This window comes from Acipenser ruthenus, chromosome 3 (assembly GCF_902713425.1).
Source record: "Acipenser ruthenus chromosome 3, fAciRut3.2 maternal haplotype, whole genome shotgun sequence".
NCBI classification, from domain to species: Eukaryota; Metazoa; Chordata; class Actinopteri; order Acipenseriformes; family Acipenseridae; genus Acipenser; species Acipenser ruthenus.
The window spans coordinates 22,451,375-22,469,221 of record NC_081191.1 but is presented as its reverse complement, the minus strand read 5'-3'; the positions used below and the strand labels follow the sequence as shown (position 1 = coordinate 22,469,221).

At 38.7% G+C, this 17,847-nt stretch overlaps 1 protein-coding gene across 1 annotated transcript in view; it reads right to left on the bottom strand.

Moving 5' to 3' along the window:
- Positions 1–17,847, bottom strand: part of LOC117394830 (DEP domain-containing mTOR-interacting protein-like) — a 74,599-nt gene that overhangs the window by 53,818 nt on the left and 2,934 nt on the right. Inside the window, exons 3-4 of the mRNA XM_033993455.3 lie at positions 1,928–2,106; positions 796–919 (exon numbers count right to left, since the gene is read on the bottom strand). Of these exons, the coding sequence (XP_033849346.1) occupies positions 796–919; positions 1,928–2,106 (303 nt within the window). The remainder of the gene's footprint in view (positions 1–795; positions 920–1,927; positions 2,107–17,847) is intronic.

Genomic DNA, 17,847 nt, shown 5'->3' with positions numbered 1-17,847 from the left:
TTATAGAGGGCATGGGCAATATTTACTGTAAATAGGCAGTTGATTAAAAAGAGTAGGGGACAGCATGTAACCGTTACTGCCGCTAATGAGAAATTATGGTAAATAAATTATTTTTCTGTGCTAGGTCTGTTTATGTCAAAATGTTAAAAAAAGCGGATAATGTTTAAAAAATATATATATATGTTTTCAGTTATAACATGATGTATACTTCTGTTTTTATTTCTATACATCCACTTGAGTTATTTTATTAATGTGTATCTAATAAAACGCAATAAAACAACATTTTTAGCTGATAAATCAAAATAAAACGTAAATGTCAAACAGACCTACCTCTGCAGCATGTAGAATGTAGAACAGATACTTGGAAAGCATTTGATTCTGATACTTTCAAAGCACTTACTAAACAATTGCTTAAAATATACAGCGACGGGTGTACAGACTTGCCCAAACACAGCCCAGTAAATCAAAAGAGAGATAATTTGCTGAACATTTCTATTTATTTTGTTCTTTCTCTGAAAAAGGGGATATGTATCTTTACCAATTACTCACCATGCAGCTATATATATTTTAATAATATTTTTTATATTAGATCAAATGTGTTCAGAAACATTATTTAAGAATGCAGTTGTATTCCAGTAATAGAAGTCCATGTATACTTCTATTACTGTTTGCTTTCTGATTACTACATTTGTGATACAGTAGCCCTTTCACATTGTTAGTCGAAAACCTTTTATATTATATGGAGATAATGAACTGTATGGTTTCAAGGGAAGCTAGAAACAAAAGATGACATACTTTTCAAATAACCTTTGACCTCTCATGAAAACCTTTGCCTCATTATCCAATGGGAAGGTCCCGTCGTCTTTCCTGAAGCGGTAGAAAAGTTTGACATCTTTGAATTCCTTGTGCTCATCACAAACTGAAAGAAAGCAAATAATACATTTCAGAGTGTACACAAAAGCAGTCTTCCCCTTGTCATGAAGTTATAAACAAACACACACGATGTTCTTATGTGACAACCAAGATTGAATTTGAGCTTGGGAATTATAATACTGTATATCAAGTATGAAGCCAAAATCTCAAAAGCGTTTGGGCTTTATTATCCAGAAACAAAAAAGTCACATAACCTCAAATATGGAAGACATATCAAAGTAAAAAGTACTGGTTGCTTTTCCAAGAGGAGTATCATAAACAATATAAATGCAAAGACGGCATCACAGATTCTTTATTATTATTATTTATTTTTTAGCAGATGCCCTTATCCAGGGCGACTTACAATTGTTACAAGATATCACATTATTTTTATTATTATTTTTACAATTACCCATTTATACAGTTGGGTTTTTACTGGAGCAATCTAGGTAAAGTACCTTGCTCAAGGGTACAACAGCAGTGTCCTCCACCGGGGAATGAACCCAGAGCCCTAACCACTACTCCACACTGCTGCCCATGAGCTGGTGAAGAAATGGCTGTAACTGCTGATTTACAAAAAAAATAAAAAATACTCTGCTGTAAAATATCTCATATTTGCTGTGTGGATATCCTATTGCTGAAGACTCCTGTGTATACTATTAGTATAGTGTATATCTTTGCTATGGCAGTGTACAAGAGCTGTATATTACACAAAGCATGTAACGCAAGGCTACGTTTTTAGAATACTGTATACTGAATGTTATTCAGAATACTATTTGTATGTACCTGTAGTGTATGTCACACATCTCAATTACCACACTTACCTCAGCAGGACCGGTCTTGTAAATAAACAAGCTAATTATGTGTATTTTACGGTAATCCCCATTTTTGCCTGTTTTGAATTAAACTTCCATCATTTCCTTTTTTAAATAGGTAACTGATCAATAGATCAAATAAAACTAGTCCTCCCCCAACATAATGATTCATCATCAAAATCACCCCAATAAAATCCTACCATGATGAATGATGCTCTGGTCCAATAACTTTTGCATAAGCTTGATTGCAGTTTCTCTATCTGAAGCTTCCTTGTGATCGATCAGCCAGTCGATCAGTTCCTTAGCTACAAAGCAGTTGGGGTAGGTCCTGAGATGGTGTCGACGATCCTTGATCACTTTTTCTTCATGAAGTCGGAGTCTATTGGAAACAGGATGACAAAGCACAGGTTAAAAAGATCCAAGTCCCTTTCAAAATAATTCCACATAACTGCAGCTCAAATTCCATCTTCATACTATCTAGTATGTATTGAATCAAGGCTGGCATCTCTTCACAGGCCCATAACTAATACTGCTAGCAGGTTTTTTGTACGTTGGACCTTCCAGATATACTGTAGAAGACATTACCCATTCATCTTTAAAGTCAAAGTACCATAATATATTTTCTGAGTGTATATGCTATAATATGCTGTTGTCATCCCGTTTAAAGAATGCTAGTGTGACAGAATATGATGCATCTGTCCTTTGGTTTACCCTTTGTGGTCCTATGTCGGACCTGGTCCGACATTGCAATTTTCCATTTCCGGTCCAATGTCGGACCCGGTCCAACATCATCAAAAAGATGTAAAAAACAGGTCTCTAGTCGTTTTTTCTCCGGAAAAAGCTGAGAAAACCATTCAATGGCCGAGTGAGACCGATAGGCGCCGAGAGAAGCCGAAAACAAAAGGGGCGTATCTCATGAATACAGATAGCCCTGACACCACATAGATAACACGGACATAAACAAACAAGATAGCTGCTTCTGCATCCAGCACTCAAGGAATATCACAGACATTTGCAGAGCTTTTTTTAGATGTTATAGGAATAAAATAATGACTTGGGTCGCATTATTGAGGAGTTTGGTGATAAAACGAGTGATCTGGAGATGATTTATCGGTATGTACTATTATTAAGACATACGTGAAAAATAGCGAACAAGGGGTGGGGCGGGGCTGGAGATGCAGTACTGAGTCTCCTGTTAATATGCAGTGCCTTTTAAACCTGTTTTACTGTGAAAAAAATACTTTTAAACAGTGCATCTAAAATAAAACTGCGCGTGTGAAAATAAATTGGACCTGAGACGCGCTGAATAAATGGACCGTAAAGGGTTAATGTGTAACATTTCATCAGAAATCTACCTTCAGCCAAAAACAGGGAAATAGGTCATAAATATGGGGTTTGATATCATATCACATTTTGTGGAGCTAAATAATTGGATTTAATCCACCCTTATGTCTGTTTTCTGTCTCACACAAAATCAAGTAGGCTAAGGACATTAACCCTTTGCGGTCCTATGTCGGACCAGGTCCGACATTGCAATTATTCCTATCAGGTCCATTGTCTGACCCTGTCCGACATCATCAAAAAAACGCAAAAAACAGGTTTCTAGTCGTTTTTTCTCCGGAAAAAGCCGAGAAAACCATTCAATGGCCGAGTGGGAGCGACAGGAGCCGAGACAAGTCGGAAAAAAAATAAAATAAAAAAGGGCGTATCTCATGAATAGTCATACTTGCCCCTGGCATCAGATAACGGGGCGGTCATAAGGAAACAAGCTGGCTGTGACTGCATCAGCGCACAGAGAACATCACAGACATTTCCAGAGCTTTTTTGAGATGTTATAGTAATAAAATAATGACTTGGATCGCATTATTGAGGAGTTTGGTGATAAAACGAGTGATCAGGAGATGATTGATCGGTATGTACGACTATTATTATTATTATTATTATTATTATTATTATTATTATTATTATTATTATTATTATTATTTATTTCTTACACAGGTGACAGCTATAGTGAATGAAAGGGTGGGGCAGGGCTGGAGATGCCTAGTGAGTGCTTTGTTGATATGCAGGTCCTTTTAAACCCGTTTGACTGTGGAAAAAAAAAATACTTTTAAACAGCGCATCTAAAATTAACCCTTTGCGGTCCATTTATTAATCGCGCGTCAGGCACGCCAGGTCTAATTAATTTTCACACGCGCAGTTAATTTTATACGCGCTGTTTAAAAGTATTTTTTTTCACAGTCAAACGGGTTTAAATGGCCCTGCATATCAACAAAGCACACACTAGGCATCTCCAGCCCCGCCCCACACTTTTGTTTGCTATAGCGTTCAGCTATGTAAGAAATAAATAATAATAATAATAATAGTCGTACATACCGATCGATTATCTCCAGATCACTCGTTTTATCACCAAACTCCTCAATAATGCGATCCAAGTCATTATTTTATTACTATAACATCTGAAAAAAGCTCTGCAAATGTCCATGATAGTCTCAGTGCGCTGACGCACTTAGCCAGCTTGTTTACTATGAACGCCCATTATCTGATACCTGATACCATGTATGACTATTCATGAAATACGCCTTTTTTTTTTTTTTTTTTTTTTTTTCGACTTGTCTCGGCTCCTGTCGCTCCCACTCGGCAATTTCTAGGCTTTTTCCGGAGAAAAAACGACTAAACACCCGTTTATTGCGTTGCTATAATGATGTCGGACCCAGTCCGACAAAGGACCTGTGAGGAATAATTGCAATGTCGGACCCAGTCCGACAATGGACTGCAAAGGGTTAACTGCGCGTGTGAAAATAAATTGGACCTGGCGTGCCTGACACGCACTTAATAACTGGACTGCAAAGGGCTAAACAAACATTTCTTCTAATGTCTTAATTAAAAACTGGTCTGTAACAGGCTGACTGGGGTAAGGAGACTCAGAGTCAGGATGTGCAGGGAAAATAAAAGACTTTTAATTAAACAAAATACACAAAACAAAAGGCACGATGGCCAACCAAAAAGACAAACACAAAAACAGGCTTTAAACACGAACTATACACAAAGAACCACTCACTCTCTCACACAGCTCTTCTCACTCTCGCAAACACTCACCAACTAACATACCCAACCACTGTCTTTTTGCTTATCGTTTATTCTCCGTTGATTATCCCTACTCATTTCTGGCTGGCGACTACTTATCATTGGAACTACCTTTGCTTATGGACTTTCGACTCCTCTTTTGGATTACCCCTCTGTATTGTTTGCCTCGGAAATGGATTCATCAGCTGGTGCGTCCTCTCCTTCCGAGGTGGAGGACTGCCCTTCTCCCTCCCTGATACCGGCGCATCAAACCTGCCGTGGGAAGACAGCGGTGCCCAGCCTGCTGACAACAGATTGGCCAACTAACAAGCTCCTGAAGGCGCTGTTTGATAAAGATATGGCTATCCTAGCTGGGTCAGATCGCAGCGCCATGTTCCTGCAGCTGTGCGAGGCAATGTTGGCAGAACTGATCTTCCCTCCACCTCCCGCTGCCAGGACCCATGACCAGCGTCCCAAAGCAGCAGCATCGGCCTTGATCACAGGCTCCCCAGAGGTCACCGATCTCAATTACTGCTTCTACGCCAGCCAACCATGAGAAGATATTTGACATAAAGGGACTTCAGCCACTGGTAGAAGCGGTATCAGATATAAAAGCAAGGCTCGACATGATTGAGGGACAGCCAGCTGCAGTCACCGCCCCAGCACCCCCAAGAAGCCTCCTGCAACCAGATCCAGAAGCCGCTACCCACTTCAACCTGGCTTCAGCATCTACCTCCTCTCAGCCGTCTTCAGCTATCCACCACTACAATGTATCCCCTCAAATCAGACGACAGATCATCGAGGGTAAGGACGTAAATTTAGTTCCTGTATTAATTGCGTCCTCTGAATTCCTAGACCACCAAGGTCGATTGCGGCTATCTGTCTGTAACTCTAAAATCCAGCAATCCTCGCCTGCTAAAGAACTTAACAATAGCTTCAGGGATACAGTATGTTCAGCCTATCCAAACCGCCACCAGGAATTAGACCAGTATCTACTGTATCTCACAGAACTGGCAGTCAGATATGGGGGGGGGGGGCAATATTCTACGAATATCATAGTTGCTTTTTAGCCAAAGAAGCATCAATTCTCGAAATTGACAACGTCATCGTCAACTGGGCGGAACCAGACATGGACCTGTTCAACAGGATCTTCAGTGGATTAAGAGCTAACACCTGCAGAGTCTGCTGCTCTACTGCGCACTCAACAACCCTGTGCCCAAAAGCTGTTTCTTATTCTTCAAGACATTATCAAGCACACTCATCTTCACCTAGACGCAGAGTCGTTTCAATAAACCCGATTCACGCTTCAGTCCCCCCATCATCATCAACCACTCAGGATAAATACGGAAGAGCCATAAAGGAGCCAGACAGACCTCAGCGCTCGACCTGTCCAACAAAAGGGTAGTAACATCAGGATGAAGGTCCACAGTACAGGCACTGCTTACAGTATCAACTCCAGTCAACATCCCAGCCCTGATGGAGGCCCTATACAATCACAATGACCGCAGCTTCGTCAAATATCTAATCATCGGCCTCCAATTCGGCTTTTTTAATGGACTCACTCAACTACCATCAGAGTCCTTCAAGTGAAAGAACCTGCATACTGCAACATCTGAACCACAGGCTGTCAAGGGAGGGCTTAGGTCGACAGGGGAATCCACGGTTCACCGCGCACCAGCGACTCCTGTGGCCGATAGGGTGCCTGTGGTTCTGCAGTGGAGCTGCCAGATCTGTGTTGTCCTCCAGCACTATAGGTCTGGTGGCCTCGCTGTGGATGCGCAGTGCGAAAAATGACAGATTGGCAGCCGCCGTTTCCCTGGTGAGGGGGTTGTGAGCGGTGAGCTGAGGATACAGATAATAATTGGACATACAAAATTGGGGAGAAAAACTGGGGTAAAAAATTGGCGATGACTACATTTATAAAAAAAAAGAAAAAAAAGAAGCATTATGCTGGATACTGCTCAATACCAACAGAGTACCGTTTGTGCTTCACTTGTTGGACGACTTCCTCCTCATCTCCCCTCCCTCTCACCCTCCGGAGCAAGCAATATCAGCCCTCCACTCTCTCTTCAAAACAGTAGGAGTTCCTGTAGCAGAAGAAAAAACTATCGGGCCAGTCACTACTATTGAATTATTAGGAATAACTCTGGATTCAGTGAAGTTCAAGGCCAGTCTCCCACAAATCAAGTTGGAAAGAATACGCCTCCTCATAAGCAACTTTCAAATGTCGCAGTTCAAAACAAAAAGAAAACTCCTGTCTCTTCTGGGTCATTTCAATTACGCCTTAAGAATCATCCCCCAAGGCAGGACATTCATTTCACATCTGCTGGCGCTGGCATCCACCACCAGCAGCCTCAGCACGAACATATCTATTTCTATGGAAGCAAGGAAGGACATAAAAATGTGGACAACTCTACTGCAGCACTAGAATGGTCTATGTTCTACGAGAATTGCATAACGGCTGAAAAATCTCTAAATTAACATATTATTCAAACTCTAGGTCGCTGGACTTCATCGGCAGTTGAGACGTACATTCGAACGTCAGCATCAGACCGGGACTACCAGAGGTTTCCACCTTAAAAACAGTAAAAGGAAAAAAAGGTGTTTTTTCCTCTCCGCTGCGTGGATGGCTTTCTTCTAGATGTCTTACTAATCTTGCTATGTCCCGTTTGTCTTCTATTCTATAGTGTTGTGCAGGGCACAGTCTTCTTTCCCCTCACAGGTGTGGGACTTTCTAGCGGGGAGCTGGGGGTCCATTATCTGGGGGTGATATTGATCACTTCCCCTAGCTTCTCAGGCATCCGCCATTCAAGCGCTCTAGCCAGCGGGTCCCCCGGCCACAATCATCTTATCTTTCGCATTATGTGCGCTATTCTGCTACGTTTCCATCTATATTGAGACTGAGACTTGCTTTCCTATCCACTTTCCCTCCTTCAAGTAAATAGTGCTCATCAAGTCTGCTATAAATCACTCTGTATAAAAATCAGTCTCTATTCACGTTTCACCGATACTCCGTGAAAAAGAAAGAAGGAAGAAGAGCTGTCTATAGTGGCAGCAAAGTGTTCTAGGATTTACTTAATGTTCAGGTAAGAAATAGGTGCACAACAATTCGTCCCCGACAATAATAATATTAATGTGAACTTACATCAAGTACTGTAGAAATTGGTTGTGCCTTCATATGTTAAGAGCCACTTGTACAGTTTGCATTCCAGTGTGTTTGGATCATTTAGGCATTTCACAAAAAAATATCAAACAGCAGAGGGTTTTCAGGCCATTTTTTAGCAGCTGCAATTAAATTTGTTTTCGATGCTTCGCTGTCCGCTATTTCCCATACACGTGAATATCCTTCAAATAATGTAGACCTATATCTAAGTTTCCTTTTTTAATTTACAGCTTACTAAAAAAAACAACACATATAATGTATACCACATTACACACAATCACATATTCAATGATCATATATGGTAGAAGGAGTTCTGATTCTATGCTTAAAATTGCAATATTTTAAAATGCAACGGAATACACATTCTGACTCCTTCCATGTCTTCAGTGTATATACATTGATAAATTTATATTGACATGTCAATGACTGTTGCTGTTTTGCAATTCGATGTTATTCCCCACAAAACATCAATGCTAAAAATGAACACATAAATAGGTAGATGATTGTTAGTTTTGCTCAAATCTTTACACCAAAAAAAAAAAAAACACACAGAAAAAACGAGGAAGTATCTATGTATGACATGGTTCAAGTAGCAGCTCCCTGCGTTATGAAACAAGTAAGAGAGATAACATAATATTGAACAATACATGATAGAGAGAAGTGGATTGATTTCTGTTTTTATTTATTTTTGTCTAATTCCTTCTCACTACCTTACGCAGTTCTGCTTTTTATCTAGTAAAACGTGTGCTTTCACGAAAGGGGTTTGAATCCCACCTCAACCACTGACTCATTGTGTGACCCTGAGCAAGTCACTTAACCTCCTTGTGATCCGTCTTTCAGGTGAGATGTTATTGTAAGTGACTCTGCAGCTGATGCATAGTTCACACATCCTAGTCTCTGTAAGTCGCCTTGAATAAAGGTGTCTGCTAAATAAACAAATAATAAAATAATAATAATTTGTATGCTTTAAAACAGCATTTTTTCATGAATCGAGTGTCCAGCAATGCACCATAACAAAACTGTAAATCCTTTGCAACTGTGAATTTCAAGAACTGTGAAACTATATAAAGTCTCTCAAATGAAAACATCTAACATTATGTACATCCAGCTGTTCATCATTGTGCATTGACTTGACAAAGTTTCTATTTTGATTTTTTTTTTCTTTTCAAAGCCGCGTTGTTTATACAGGTTGTACTGGTTACAGTGGTTAGCAAACTACAGTTGTGCAGACACACTGCAGACCAAACAACTGATTTGACCACTATCATTATTACACTCCAGCCATGGGTAAATCTCCAGCCAGTTTGCCTGAAAATCAATCTTTAACTTTCTCTTCACTGACATTGCTTATTTGTGCTGTTGTATCACTAAGGCTGTATTTTTTCATGGTGAGCATGGATTTCACGATTTCCATGAATTAGAACCAGTGCCGTGTAATAATAATATCCAATTCTCCATGAAAATCTCAATTTCTGAAAGAATACTATTTTTAGCATTTAAAAATGCACCGATTAAACATTTGCTTCACCACTGGACAACATGCGATATGAAATCCAGTTGAACTGCCTTGGTGCCCCTGAGGTTTCATGCCCAACGAAGGCCTTGCCTTGCCCTTCATGACCTTAACTTCATGCCCTGCAGTTAGCTACTCTATAGATCAAAATCTTACAATATGAAACTTCATTAAGCTACTGTAGCATAGTGACCAAGTCATCAAGTTAAAAAGGTTATGCTTCAAATTTGCCTTACTTTACATTAAATGTGCCATTTGTGTTTCTTAACTAACGTGTCCAGTAGTTAGTGTGTATGCACTGTGATATTTTAAAACATGTGAGAGAATCTGAGTTAAAGTAAATATTTACTGACTTGCTTTATTAATAGAAAGTAAAGGAAAAATGAATTGGCGAGGCTGGACTTATTTATTACTAGAGAAGAGGAAGGGTTAAACCTAACATATCTGGTTGGTTTTGGTTTGAGAAAGTCTCAACTGCATTCTTATTCCAGATCCTATTGTTTTTAAAGAATAATTATGTCAATATCAGATAGAATGAAAACATGCACTTATAAGGAAGCTGGACACACAGAAAAAAAAACTTCACTATTGACATATGTTTAAAAGTTTGCATATGTTCCAACTAAACCCATAAGGGTCTGTGTGTCTACGTATAGTCAGCAGGGAGGAAAGCGTCACACTAGTACAGAGATGTGTTTTAATGTACAAACCAAACTTTTATTTTTAAACACAAAACAAAAGTCGCTTTCAGTCAGGCTTTTAAATTGGAGACACAGCTCCCCCTGGTACAGGTAGGCTCAAAGTAGCAACTCTGTCTTGTTTAGCACATGATTCAGCGCTTAGCACTTGCAGAAGTACCAATGCTTATCTCCAGCCCTGTGGCAGTGTGCCCCGCTCCTGTGTGTATTTTATGTTTATATGTTGCTTCAGGTGCAGATTAAAATGGGTATTTGGATGGAATCACAGGAAATGCACAAAGTAGTTCACGTGCAGATGTCCCAAGATTCCAATTGAATGATTGATTAGCAATCCAGTCTCAGTATAGCTGCATAAAAGGGTGAATGTTTTACTCACTCAGGGTTGTGTGTTCAGGGCAAAAGAACGGGAGAGAGCTAGGAGTAAAAAGAGAGATAGAAACAATTGCTAAACGTGCTGGAGGACCAGCACGATACTTGTTTGTTTGTTTTGTCCACTGTTTGTTGAACGTGCCGTTTGTTTTGTGTCTTGTTCAAACCTTTTATTTGTTCATTTATGATTTAGAATAATACAAATGTAAGCAGCGCATTCACTACCCCAATCTGCTGTCGATCCCTTTCATTTCACTCGCAGTGCTGTGTGTTTGTTCCGGGTCTGACGTCACCGCTCAAGCCAGCTTGCCACAAGCCCATATTGATTGAAGCTGTTTTAACACATGGCTGCTCCTGCAGCCTACCTCCTACTACAACCCTGACAAGAGGCCCAGTCTTTCTCACGAAATGCTCATGAAAAGCATCTCTATCAATGATATGTCCAAGGGTTAAAACAATGTGCAACTATAATAGTTAATGTTCACTGGCCACCGCCTCTAATGGAACTTTGTTGAGGGAATCATAGAATACAGCTGTGTATCAACTAAAAAAAAAGATACAATAAAACATTCAATCAGAACTCTACCTCCAGTGGAAAGGTGATAGATTTACAAATGGGGTTTCGCGGTGCAAAATAATTGGATTTAATCCACCCCTATGTTTGTTTTCTGTCTCACAACGTATAAGAAACAAAATCAAGTGGTCTGATGTCTTCATTAACCACTGATTATATGGGCTATTAGAAATCTTGTATTATAATTAAACAAAGATGCATGCTGTTAGCTGCTCTATAGATTGAAACTTCATACTGCAGCATAGTAACCAGGGCATACAGTTAACAATGTTTTGCTTCCAATTTGTCTGACTTTGCATTAAGTGTATCCTTAGTGTTTCTTAACTAGCCCATCATCTTAAATAAGTAAGCAAAAACACAACTAATTTGAGATAATTTTAGAAAAATTTAACAATATTTTGTCAAATGATGATCCCACCTATATACAGTTGAAAAGCCTTAGCATTACAGATTACAACAAACCAAACTGTACTTGTTTGGCTAATTGTACTGAAAATGCATGGCTCCTGCGCACATTTAGTGGATCATTTATACAGAGGAAACATCACTGGTTCCCTGATTAAGCTTTAAATGAACACTTTATTTTACAGGTCTGAATTCTGTTTTAATTGTTTTTATTAACATTTCTCAAAACACATATAACAATATATATATATATATATATATATATTTTTAATAGTTTGACATATGATTTAAATAATTTACATAGAATAAAAAAGGACTTAATTTAACAAAAAATGAATTAAACATTGTATTAAGCTAGTCATCAATAATACTTAGCATTCCACATTTCCGTTTTATTCCAAATTTTACTGAAACCCGAGTGGAAGTCCTTCAAAGGAACGACCCACTTCAAGGATACAAACCCTGAAAAACCCTGACTAAAAGACAGACTGTAAACCAACTTTTCAGACAGTGTGAGTATATGGTTCCTTGCTACTGTACTTAAATACAACGCTGAGATCTGAGAGAGGCTGTAAAGGGGAAGTGTTTAGTTTTTATATTTAGTTGTGATTCTTTGTTGAATATATGTGTCCTATAGGGGTATTTTTGGTTCCTCTTGTATAAATTGCTGTGTTTGAGTAGGACAGGACCGCGCATCTCGTACTACATAGACCAGTGTTTAGGTTGTGATAATTGTTAAATTCAGAGTAAGCACGCCTTGAATAAAACAAATAATTTGTTGAATTGAAAAGTTGAGTGATAATTAATAATAATAATTTTGTAATACATAAAAAAACATGGTGATCACTGTGAATTCATAATAGAGAATTTGGAGAAAGAATGTGAACCTGAGAGGAAAGTTGCAGAATTGTTTGAAACTGATCCAAGCATGAGAAAGAAAAACAAAAAGCAAAGCTTGGCTTTTGTGGTATACGGATTGAAGGCAAGCTGTCAGGTGCACCAAGATAAACTAGAAAAATGTAGAAAAAATGGTAGACGTGAAAAAAGGAAGCAAAAGGGCAGTGCAATGATTTTAGTGATATAATTACAAGGAGTGTGCAAGAAAGTTCTTTGAATGCAGCAACCCAGTATGACTCTAATACAAAGATGTTTAAACATAAAAAAGCAGGCATTGCAAGAGGTGCACCTGGTGATGAAAGTGTGATTCACACAGTGCAGCAGTCAGGGCACTTCCCAGGTACTGGGAGGATGATGGAGACAGTAATACTGACTCAGACAGGGAGGGTGATAATGATCACAAACCTAACTTTCCTAACGGGGAATGGAATTTGTATGGTAACCTGAGTGCACAGTCTACTTATTACCCTATGGCTCCAATGGTCCAAACTGTAACTCTCACTCTGGGTGAAGGTGCAGATGCTGATAGAACCACCGATTCTACCAGATTTGTACTGTTGTCCTCAAGCGAGATACAGTCCCATGTTGTGGCAGTGTGCCCCGCTCCTGTGTGTACTTTATGTTTATATGTTGCTTCAGGTGCAGATTAAAATGGGTATTTAGATAGAATCACGGGAAATGCACAAAGTAGTTCACGTGCAGATGTACCGGGATTCCAATTGAATGATTGATTAGCAATCCAGTCTCAGTATAGCTGCATAAATGGGTGAATGTTTTACTCACTCGGGGTTGTGTGTTCAGGGCAAAAGAACGGGAGAGAGCTAGGAGTAAAAAGAGAGATAGAAACAATTGCTAAACGTGCTGGAGGACCAGCACGATACTTGTTTGTTTGTTTCGTCCACTGTTTGTTGAACGTGCCGTTTGTTTTGTGTCTTGTTCAAACCTTTTATTTGTTCATTTATGATTTAGAATAATACAAATGTAAGCAGCGCATTCACTACCCCAATCTGCTGTGGATCCCTTTCATTTCACTCGCAGTGCTGTGTGTTTGTTCCAGGTCTGACGTCACCGCTCAAGCCAGCTTGCCACAAGCCCATATTGATTGAAGCTGTTTTAACACATGGCTGCTCCTGCAGCCTACTTCCTACTACAACCCTGACAAGAGGCCCAGTCTTTCTCACGAAATGCTCATGAAAAGCATCTCTATCAATGATATGTCCAAGGGTTAAAACAATGTACAACTAAAATAGTTAATGTTCACTGGCCACCGCCTCTAATGGAACTTTGTTGAGGGAATCATAGAATACAGTTAGTAGTAGTAAATGCTAGTCTAAAAGGCCAGTTTAGCGTGTCGTTAGTTGATACAGGTGCGTCCGTAACATTCTGATCACCGCCTACTGCTTCTGCTTCTAAAACTATTATGCTGGAAGGCTCTAATGGTAATATTTCACTAGCAGTACAATCTCCTTCTCTACCATGCAGCATTGGGAGCAACAGTTTCCCTATTAAAGTACACTGATTAAGACGAGTTCAGTGAAACCGACCGACTTGTTAGTGCTGCCACAGACATTTTTTGATAGACACCGGTGCGACTTCTATTTCTATAATAGCTACTTTTATTTCTGTGTGTGTGCTATTGAGAAACATGAACTTTACATTTCTTTTTCTACATGACAATAGGTTTATTAGCAAAACAAGCTCCTATAGGTGATAAATGTTTACACTCCCTGGCATGAAAAGGACATTTGTTAGTTGCACTGGGCTGCAAACATTTTTTAATACATTTATGAGAACCATCTGGTGGTTGCGGATGAATATTTTATATTATGTTGTGACGGAGTACACCCCGTCCCGTGTGTATTTTGTTTATTTTGTATTATTTTGTATTACTATTATGTACTGTTTTGTGTTTTACAAAATGTTTGGTTGTTGTTGATTTACAGCATGGATGGGGTTAAAATTCTCCATCCAGCCAAACCCGTGCAGAATGTGACTGTCTCCAGATGGGGGGTGGTGGGGGTCCCCCGTGTTTTTTTGGAATTTTCAGCAACTTGAAGTTTCTTTTTCATGTCTGGGTGATGTGCTCAGAGATAGCTGTTTGTGATAAGAAAAAAAACCCAGAAATTGCACTTTTATGCCTCAATTGAGATCTTGAGAATGAATAGCCTTTCAGATAGTGTGAGTTTATGGTTGCTTGCTACTGTACTTAAATACAACACTGAGATCTGAGAGAGGCTGTAAAGGGGAAGTGTTTATATTTAGTTGTGATTCTTTGTTGAATATATGTGTCCTACAGGGGTATTTTCGGTTCCTCTTGTATAAATTGCTGTGTTTGAGTAGGACAAACAGATCATTGGGCTAAAGCAGCGAGCATTTTTTTTATGTTACAAACTGCATCAAGAGTATGCATTCCCAGGTAAAAAAATAAATAAAGGAAAAGTCAAGGAAAAGGACCCCATTGTGTTCAGAGTGAAATGAGATGGTATCAACATAATTAATACACCACTTCATTTCTTGCAGGCTGATTTTGATGGCAATTTAAATATCAGGATGGACCACGGAACTGAAAAGAAACAGTCAGCGGACCATACACAACTTTTCACTCAGACAACGGGACCATTGACTCTAAAATTATGTGAACCTTTTTGTGTTTAATGTTAAAGGTGGAGATATGTTAGGTTGTATACCCCTTTAAATTGCAGAGAAGTGAGGAATGGGAGGCTGTGTGGTCCGGTGGTTAAAGAAAAGGGCTTGTAACCAGGCGGTCCCCGGTTCAAATCCGGGCTCGCTCACTGACTCACTGTGTGACCCTGAGCAAGTCACTTAGCCTCCTTGTGCTCCGTCTTGAGACTATGTAGCTGATGCACTGTTCACCCACCCTTGGATAAAAGTGTCTGCTAAATAAACAAATAATAATAATAATAATAATAATAATAATCATTGAGCCTCTGCCCTTGTAGCTATGAAATGTGCATCCAGCAAAAGATGCCTGCTTGTCTAGGAAACGTGATAACAAAATTGTTATTTTATGGTTCGAAGAGCCCTTTTGATCTCGGGCGGATGACGCTTGTTTACAAATTGTTGTTTATACTTAAAATAGTGATTTTTAAGCTTCAGTTAAAGGTGTTGTCACAAGGTGCCGGCTGGCGCGCCTCCAAAAAAGGGGGTCTAACTCTGTTATTGGTGGGAGTAGACCTGTAACCTGGGCTGTATATTAATGTTTGTAAACTGTAGTTCTTTGCCCTGAGTTGCTTGGAATCCTGCCATCTTTCCGAGACCTGTAGGTTTTTACCTGCAGCTTTGTTTGTTCAAGATCTGACCTGCAGCTTCTGCATGTGATTATGTTCTGTACTGTCTTTTGGATTTGCTTTGTTCCTGAAATAAAACTCTTTTGATTGAGTTACAAATGGACAGAATAAAAGAACATATTGAAAGTAAGCAAAACATTAAACTAAAACAAGAAAGTGAACTGAGATAAGCAATCAATTTTTGCGGCTTTTACACACAATTTAATAAAAAATAAAAGACAGAGCACAGAATAAGTTTGTTCGAGCTCTGTGTTTTGCTAGACAGTCACTGTTTATTGTAGAGAGGCCTACTGGTGACTGTGCTACAGTACTTTACACATGGGCTGCGTCCCAAACCATTCCCTTGCACCCTACACCCTTTGACAAGTGTACACTTCGCGTGACGTTTTACTGATGTCACAGCGTGTGCACTTGGGCGAGCGAACGAGTAGGGTGAAAGGTGGAGCTAAAAGCGTTAAATGGGACGCACTTCAGCATCATCATTCAGCGCCTTTACCTTTGAATGGTAAAGTCAAAGCTACACAATCTTTTGTTGTCAGATTGTAGTTTGGAAAGATGGCTGTAGCATTTGCACTATTCCTGTTCCAAAGAACTGTGGCAAGTATTTTGGCAAGTAGGAGACGTCTTCGTCGCGCTATTGCCCTACTGAGCGAAAAAGAAGTATTTAGAACATTTGATATGTATATGGTTATTTTAAAACTTTGAGATCATTTGAAAAACTTTGATACTGGTTAATAAAATAAAAACTTTGCCACATCTTATGAACGTGTACTTGAAAATGTAACCTAATATTTACGTTTTTTTTTGTTTTAAATATTTTAAATAATAAGATATCCTATAGGTATTTTGCTTTATATTCAGTATCACTACGAAATGGCTAAAGGTTCTACACTAATTTATTAATCACTGCAAAAACATATAATGGAAATGATAAAAGTGTGCAGGCTACATAAAAGTTTCAAATGTCACTCCCAGCCCAGCTTCACGGCGTTTCTTTTCCCTGTGAAGAGGACATCATTTGCCGGACGCAGCTGGATCAGTTTTAGAGTCTCTTCCTCTGTCCCTGTATTTCATAAAAATAATAATAATAATTTTGAAATATATTGTTCACTTATATCATCTGCTAGTTTTGTAGCTACCTATCTAGTTCATTAATTAATTAATTGATAGATAATTAATTCCAGCAATCGATATGTACTGAAAAGATTTTTTGCTGTACTTTCTGATCATATATTTAAATCGTGATCATAGATTTAAAATTTTATTAGCTAAGCGACTCGATACAACATACATTTCACAAATAATTTGTTTGTTAAATAACTTAACAATATCTACAATTTCCTAGCTAACTACAGTTACATTACATTTATTTGCAGCCGCGTCTGCCATATTTGTAAATTGTTCCCACTTGTCTCCGCCTTTATATTTTACATGTGAAGTGTGTATACTAGGAATTTGTTTTCCAGATTTTTACTGATGCTTCAATTAAAAACACATTTTTACTGATTTTATCTCTATTTTAATGTCTGTAAAATATACTGAAAAAATCATGGATAAAATCTGTTAAGATAAAAAAAAAACTAAAATGTGGAACGTTAATAATACTAAAGAAACGAGTTCTTAAATATTGGGAAGGGGAAAAGGGCCCACATTTCTCAGAATGGATACATTCACACTTTACATATATACTTTACAAAATATAGGGTCCACTGCTAGGAGCCCTTAAAAAAAACTAAATGAAAGATTTCCTGTTGTGTATTCTGTTTTTAAAAAGGTCTGAATACTGATCCCGTATAGAGCCCTACTTACTGAATAAATAATTACACCAGTGAAGAGCTGACAAGCCCCAAGGTTAGCAAGCTTTGTAGTCCATTTATTATTTACAAAATCAAAGGTCTTGGTGAGGTTCATAAAGGTGAACTCTGGCAATAAAAATCACTTGAAAAAATTACAGGAGTTGTTTTAAATTCCTCTTTATTCTGGTTTTGAATCACAGATCTATTATATTAACATGTGGATATTTTAACCGTTTTCATAATATTCTTATTCATTCTACTGTAACTTGAGACGTCAAAAAATATCATATTTAGGTTGTCATATAACACTGTTCAGCACAAACTGTGAACA